Source organism: Lactuca virosa, chromosome 1 (genome assembly GCF_052849685.1).
Source record: "Lactuca virosa cultivar CGN04683 chromosome 1, Lactuca_virosa_CGN04683_v6, whole genome shotgun sequence".
Lineage (NCBI taxonomy): Eukaryota > Viridiplantae > Streptophyta > Magnoliopsida > Asterales > Asteraceae > Lactuca > Lactuca virosa.
In genome coordinates this window covers 33,837,627-33,845,404 of record NC_136426.1, presented here as the reverse complement: position 1 = coordinate 33,845,404, position 7,778 = coordinate 33,837,627, and the positions used below count along the sequence as shown (strand labels likewise).

Here is a 7,778-nt window from a genome sequence, read left to right as displayed (position 1 = left end):
AGGTACCTCAGGGGATCGCGGGAAGGCGAAGGCGTGATCGTGCACCTCCTCATGTTTTGTTTCATGATTTTGGGATTTCTATGATATTTAACCTATTTTGAAAACTATTTGCAACCAATGATGATTTTTGGGTTGTTTTAAAAGTTTAAATTTTTTATGAATTTTATGGTTGTTACATTTCTAAAACCATTGTAAATTTCAAAGATATAGGGTGGAGGCTAGGGTTTCAAGAACCCTATGGAATTTTCGAAAATACCTCATTAGGGTTTAGTTTCTATAAACCCAAAATTTGATCTATTCAACTTTGTGTAAGACCAATGAGAACAGTGGCTTTGATACCACTGATGGGTTTTATATGTTACAAAAAACAATTTTTTGGTGGAAAAACATAAACCCTAAGCTCACATGCACCCTAAAGGATCTATGTTCTTACTATGATTTGCAAACAACTATTGAATATCAAGAACCCTAAAAGTACATTGCTATTTTTGAAATCACTAAAGGGTTTTTAGAAAATACATACCTTAGTTTATTATTGAAAATAAACTAGTAATCCTTCCTTTGTTGGTCTTTAGAAAGCACAACAGAAGTGTCGTGTCTCTAATGGCTCACACCCAAACCCTAGCAAATTAGAGGCTAAAGAAGAGAGAGAAGGAGGAAGGGAATTTTTTTTGGGATTCTCTTAGGAATGAGGTGAATTCCAAAAATCATAACCCAGTGGGGTTTATATATGTGATAGGAAGGCTAAAGATAAGGCAAGTTTGTTTTAGATAACCTTAATCATTTTGTCCCCCCCCCCCCAAGGCATCCAAGTTTCCTTAGAGCCCAAGAAAAGCTCTAGAATCCCTCTAGAACTCCTCTAGAACATCCCCCTTATGGGAGGTTCTAGAATTTCTCAATGTTTAACTTTTAAACATTGACACCTTTAGTCCTTCCACTTTTAATTAATCCAATTAATCCTAAAATTAAATCCAAATAAATTTATATTTAATTTTTAATTAAGCAATACTATTTCTATTTACTATATTATTCTCTTAATATATTAATAAATTATTTATTTTGATTTCTAACTAATTTATTAACCATATAACAAATTAATAAATCAGTATTTCTCTCTCTCTCTCTCTCTCTCTTTCTAAAAATCATTCAAGTTAATTACTAGGTTTCAGGGCAACCCAAAAGGACTTTTCTAATAACTCAATATTATACTAATTTATTTATTGGTTTAGACACCTAATCCAACATACATGTCATTTTGTCAACACGGGTCCATGTGTACTTACGGCCTACATGCCATTTTGTCAACACGGGTCTATGTGTACTTACGACCTACATGCTATTTCGTCAACATGTGCGCATATAGGCTCCTGACCTCTTAGTCATTTTGCCATCATCCCCCAACTACATCTAATATCACAACAATTACGCATATAAATGTTGTACTTTAGACTCTTCTAGTACATGCACAATTTCACTTAAGCACATTATATTATCAACTTTACTCTACTAGCTCTCTATCCTAACATACATGGATATATACTGTAATACATTGTATAGTGAGATAACTCACATGGACAGTTACTCAGACGACTGACTATTCCTCTGGCGATACGGGTAATGCGTCTAACAGGAATGAACCTACAATATTATTATTTATTAATTCATATGGCAATCTGTTGAAAGATAGATCATTTACTAATTCCAAATATACTTTCATGCTATTAAATAAGGAGCAGACAGTTGGGTGGCAAGACCATTTAGGCATATATCTTTTCTGAAATCTAACAACCAAGCCAACATGCCCATTATAGACATTTCTCCCGTAAGTAGACCAACCAATATATTTAATAGGAAATAATGTCTAATGATCTAATCTGGTACTTACAGGTTCCTAATAACAACTATAAATCTAACTATATGCCACCCTAAAAGCCTAGTAAGCGTAGCTGCACTTACAAAGGAGACTAGCGAAGAGCCTGAAAAGTCACGGGCAGGGTCTTGATACTGAGCACTTATTTCTACCTGGTTATATATTACCACAATGCCTTGCTAAAAAAGAGATTCTACGTTTTTATAATGATTACTTTGGCTAAAAAGTAATATATTTATATTTTAAATTTTATAAACAACGGTTTATATCGAATTCTATTGGAATGTGAAAACGGGGGGTTATACAACAACTTAGTTGTTTCCCGTCTTGCTTAAGAAGGTTAATCGTACAAATTTATCTCATTGGCTTTATAGCTAAATATTTTGAGATCCTTGTTGATTTGATCAATCTTCTTGAGGTCCTTGGTCACATAGTTAAGTAGAGGTCTATAGAATGACAAATCTTGAAAGGATTCAAGGTAGTCTCAAAGGTTCAGGGTTTTAAAGGTTGAAGTTAAGTAGAGGATGACAAATCTTGAAAGGATTCAAGGTAGTCTCGAAGGTTCAGGGTTTTGAAGGTTGAAGGTTGAATGTTCAAGTTTTAATATTTTTTTATTTGTTTTATATGTTTGGATGTAGTTTTTTTTCCCGCCAAAGGTTAAACCTTTGGGTGTTTTGTAAGATCATCTAATGCTATTATAAACATTTTTGTGTAGCCATGATCGTGATTATCTTAACATAAACAAACAAAAGAGTTTTGTGAAAAACTTTCAACTAGATGAGGATGTCATCTCAAATTAGTTTTCTAATCACAAGGAGAATAGAGTGAGATTGAAGACAATGAGCTTGAAATAGAACAAGAGGAGAGACGAGTGTAATAATTTAGGGGAGAAGGAGAAGGAAAGAGATAGAGTGATGATATGTAGAATGACTAAAATACCCTCACATGAGGGGCATGAGGGTGAGTTAACAAATGATAGAAAATGGGGGTTGTCTTCAAGGACTAAAACCAAAAAACAAAACAAAACAAAAAATGCACTTTTAAAGCTATTTGAACCAAAACCACAAAAAACAGAAAATCACAAGGACCAAATTTGAAGTTTTCTCTATTCTAAAATTAGATTTTCTTCTTTACGGGGGTTTGAATGCTGTTCGCCCCTAACACTTGAACGAACTGTACTTTCAGAATCCAAACCACGCGCCACCCCCACAACAATGTCCTCCACTGCCGCCACTGCCAGTATATCCACCACGTCTCTCACAACACATCTCACTATCCTCGCTTTCCTTTCCGCCACCACCGTCTACTGCTTCTATAAATCCAGCCGCCTCCGCCACCTTAAACTATCCTCCCCCTCCACAAACCCTAATCCCTCTTCTGCTACTCGAAAAGGAAAACTATTCTTCATCTCTCAAACAGGCACCTCTAGGACTCTAGCTCAACGTCTCTTCAACCTATTGACCTCAAATAACCTCCCATTTGAACTTGTTGACCCAAACGTCTATGAGCCCGAAGACCTCCATCAAGAAAACCTAGTTTTGATCATTGCATCGACATGGGAAGACGGAAATCCTCCATCCAACGGCGTTTTCTTGTCGAATTGGTTGTCGGAGAGCGCTGAGGACTTCAGAGTGGGGTCACTGTTGCTTAGCAAGTGCAAATTTGCTGTATTTGGGGTTGGCAGCCGAGCGTATGGAGACAATTTTAATGCAGTCGGAAGAGGGTTATCAACGAAAATGCGATCTCTTGGAGCATCGGAGATTTTGCCTTTTTGTGAAGGGGATGTTGATGAGGGTGAATTAGATAAGGCCTTTGGTATTTGGAGTAAAGAAGTGATTAAAGTTTTAAAAGCAGGTGAATTGAGGGGAAATGGGAATGATTTAATTGAGGAAAATGGTTATGAGATGATCGATGGATCAGATTACGAAGATGATGATGATGATTACGAGGATGAAGATGAAGAAAATGGGATGGAATCTGATATTGTTGATTTAGAAGATATTGCAGGCAAAGCACCTTCAAAGAAAGATATGGGAGCAATCACAAGTAATGGAAAAAAGAATGGGCAGAAAGAAATGGTAACTCCAGTGATCAGGGCTAGCTTGAAAAAGCAGGTATATCCCCAATTGATCTTGCTTGTAATCCAGGGTAAAGATGATCTTGCTTTCTAGATCTTTTCACTCTAGAAATTCCAAAATGATCACATTTGGCAACTTTTATAGGCCATGTTGTTGTTATATACTTATATTCAACATAAACTTAGTTCTAAGATGAGTAAGATCGAGTAGCAAGTATAATATTATCTAAAACTTGCAAAATACACTCTTCAGATTTTAAGAACCAATGGTAGTTTTAAAGCTAAATGGTTCTATCTATTTTATGAATTGCAGGGTTATAAGATTATTGGTTCACATAGTGGTGTTAAAATATGTCGGTGGACTAAATCTCAACTCAGAGGACGTGGAGGTTGTTATAAGCACTCCTTTTATGGAATCGAGAGTCACAGGTGAGTATTTTGTAGTTATAGCTCTTTCTTTTGATTCCATGCATTTGGGGAAATTGTCATATTATAAAGATGAGTTTTTGTTTACTCTTTGGTCTTTATTATTGTAACAAACGTTTAAAACTATCACTTTTTATGGAAACAGGTGCATGGAAGCAACACCAAGTTTGGCATGTGCAAATAAATGTGTCTTCTGTTGGAGACATCACACTAACCCTGTTGGAAAAAGCTGGCAGTGGAAGATGGACGACCCTTTGATGATAGTGAATTCTGCCTTAGAAGAACATAAGAAAATGATAAAACAAATGAAAGGAGTTCCAGGTGGGTTTTATCATCTTTTCTCTAATCATCTTCTTTCTAAATCTCACCATAGAAATAAATGAACATATAAATGAGAAAGTTTATTGTTATTTCTTGTAGGTGTTACAGCAGAGCGCCTATCAGAGGGTTTGCTACCTAGGCATTGTGCCTTGTCACTTGTTGGGGAGCCTATTATGTACCCTGAGATCAATTCACTTGTGGATGAACTCCACAAAAGGCGAATTTCCACTTTTTTAGTGACAAATGCACAGTTTCCAGAAAAGATTGTGTCACTGAAACCCATCACACAGTTATATGTTAGTGTAGATGCTGCAACAAAGGACAGCATGAAGGCAATTGATAGGCCACTTTTTGGGGACTTCTGGGAGCGCTTTGGTGTATGTACCTTCTCTCACTATAAAATCTTTTAATCTGATCTTTGAGTAAATTACATTTTTTGTCCCTGTGTTATTTCACTTTTTTTTTCTGGATGTGGACAGAAGTCTGAACTTTTGCTCTTTTTTAGTCCCTAAATCACTGTTCTTTTACCCTTTTCACCAACAACAAATCCCAAATCATATCGGATGAAAGATTCATACCCAGAAGCTAAAATCCAAAAAAGTTGAAACTTTTGGCTTCAGATTCAACAGTTATACGACTAGATAACTTTTGGCCTCATATAACACCCATCTAACTGAACTTTATCTGTGATTGTATATCAAAAAAAGCAAAGAGTCAAAACTTATGTATCATATCCAAAAAGTGATATAACATAGGGATGAAAATTGTAATTTCAGGATTCATTGAAAGCTCTGAAAGATAAGCAACAACGGACAGTGTATCGTTTGACACTTGTTAAAGGATGGAACACAGAGGATGTGGATGCCTATTCTTCCCTCTTTGGCATTGGAAACCCTGATTTTGTTGAAATCAAAGGTGTTACCTATTGTGGAACGTAAGTACATATCATGTTGTTTACTTTTTCCCTTTAAGAAAATGACATTATTTACTATCATTTGGGTACTCTACTTGGAATTAAAATAATTAATTATGATTTATAACAAACAGGTCAGCTACATCAAAGTTGACTATGGAAAACGTGCCATGGCATGCTGATGTGAAAGCTTTTTCTGAAGCCTTGGCTGAAAAAAGCAACGGGGATTATGAGATTGCTTGTGAGCATGTGCATTCGTGTTGTGTTCTTTTAGCAAAAGTGGATAAGTTCAAGATTAATGGTCAATGGCATACATGGATAGACTATGACAAGTTTCATGACTTGGTGGGCTGTTTTGTCATTTCATTTAAAATTTAAAATTTAAAATCGGTGTGTGTGTTTCATCATGTATCTTATTAAATAAAGGTTTGGTTTTGTTGATTTTTTTTTTAAATTAGGTGGCTTCGGGAGAACCTTTTGGGAGTAATGATTACATGGCCCCAACTCCATCTTGGACTGTTTATGGAGCCAATGAAGGCGGGTTTGACCCGGACCAGTCTCGCTATAAGAAAGAGAGGAATCACAAATCCACCCGTTGACTTTTCTTTCACCAGGTTTAGTTTATCTTTTCCACATTCTTTTTTTTTACCTCACTAACCCATTTACATATTTGCCCCACATTCATGTTAAAATTGATGAGTATTGTGAAATTCCTTTTTTGGAATGTAAGGGTAAAATGGTCATTTAGTCTGGAAAAAAACAATACTTTATGTATAAAACACTTTAACTTTACCCATACAAAACTTAATGGGAAAAAAAGAAACACCCCTTAAGCACGATATCCTTTAAGTCCAATAAGTTAAAAAAAAAAAGTCTCTGAATTTGCTTACAATTTTGACTAGGCTTCTACATTGTTGCTGCAATATTGTGGTTTTGAAAGCAGCCAACCACAGCAACTAAAGAGCATTCATCCTCATTCTTGTGTGGTGAAATTTTGGTCAAAGGCTTTTTGAAGGTAGAATTTTGGTAGAGCGTTTAGATTTTATTGAAAAGCTTATGTTTCAATCTTTAATGTGTGGATAATTCATAATTCTATAGGTGGTTTTGTTTGAAGGAGGTGCTTTTTAAGGAAAAACTATAATAGTAATAGGTATGTGAACTTTTAATAAAATGATATTGTCGATTTACATTTGAGAGAAGAGCAACTGTTGAGTATTTGTAATAGAAATGGACCTTTTTATGTGGAAAGAGGTAGTTATCATTCCTTTGATGCTTTGCTTGATCATTGTGTTATGTTGTTTTTTTTAATGGGATCGGGAATGAATAGAATGGGATATTCCATTGGAATGAAAAACAGAACCGTTTTGAAAAACACACTCTGGTTTTGATATTTAAAAAAATCAGATAGCCAACAGAAATCCCAAAATGACGTTTTTTTTTTATCGAAGAAGAGTTTGTTAATGTTGTTTTATAGAATAATGATAGATTGTGTGCTTTACAATTTTAAGTTAATGATTGCTAATTTACTTTTCTTAATAGTTTTTAGATTATTTTTACCTTTTTTAAACTTTTATTAAAATGATTAATGTTTAAACCTAGAAGCGAAAAACAAAAGTATCAAAGGGCTAAATGGTTAATTATTATTGGGATAATGACTTGAAAGGGTAACAAACTTTTGACTTTGTTCACATTTAGTCACTAAATTTTTTTCCTTCTTTATTTGCCACTAAACTATTGAAACTGTTCACATTTTACCCTTATGACCGGTAACAACCGGTTATAAGGGTAAAATGTGAACAGTTTCAATAGTTTAATGGCAAATAAAGAATGAAAAAAAGTTTAGTGACTAAATGTGAACAAAGTTGAAAGTTCGTTTCCCTCTCAAAAAATTTCAATAACTAAATGTGAACAAACTTTCCTCTTGTATTATAGTTTAGCAAATTATGTATTTTTGTTAAATTTTAACAACATTTGTTGATGAAGAAACTTATGAACCCCCCCCCCCCCCCCCCCCCGAAAAAGGTATAAAAACAACCAACATTATATGTATAAGTTTTATGTTATAAAACTATGCAATATTATATGTATAAAAATTATCCTGATATTATATGTATAAATTTTGTGTTATAAAATTACGCAACATATAAATTGACTTACATTAAACCATATAC

General features: G+C 34.5%; 1 protein-coding gene across 2 annotated transcripts; it reads left to right on the top strand.

The window, feature by feature from the left end:
• The first annotated feature begins 3,016 nt into the window (after positions 1-3,016).
• LOC145166813 (flavodoxin family protein / radical SAM domain-containing protein) lies at positions 3,017-6,877 on the top strand. Of its 2 annotated transcripts, XR_013740746.1 has the most exons (9): positions 3,017-3,984; positions 4,261-4,376; positions 4,519-4,694; positions 4,794-5,071; positions 5,471-5,628; positions 5,742-5,952; positions 6,066-6,221; positions 6,510-6,622; positions 6,706-6,877. XR_013740746.1 is itself a non-coding variant. In XM_079085919.1 (8 exons), the coding sequence occupies exons 1-7, from the start codon at positions 3,085-3,087 to the stop codon at positions 6,204-6,206; spliced, it is 1,980 nt and encodes a 659-aa protein (XP_078942045.1). In that variant the 5' UTR covers positions 3,017-3,084; the 3' UTR covers positions 6,207-6,221; positions 6,510-6,806. The 2 variants fall into 2 exon arrangements, 1 of the variants encoding a protein (XP_078942045.1); XM_079085919.1 differs by having other exon boundaries at positions 6,510-6,806.
• Positions 6,878-7,778: the final 901 nt, after the last annotated feature.

Coding starts and splice junctions, on each gene's coding strand:
- LOC145166813 (XM_079085919.1), top strand. CDS start 3,085: ATGTCCTCCACTGCCGCCACTGCCAGTATATCCACCACGTCTCTCACA. Junction 5,072..5,470: donor ACTTCTGGGAGCGCTTTGGT/GTATGTACCTTC, acceptor TTGTAATTTCAG/GATTCATTGAAAGCTCTGAA. Junction 5,629..5,741: donor GGTGTTACCTATTGTGGAAC/GTAAGTACATAT, acceptor TATAACAAACAG/GTCAGCTACATCAAAGTTGA.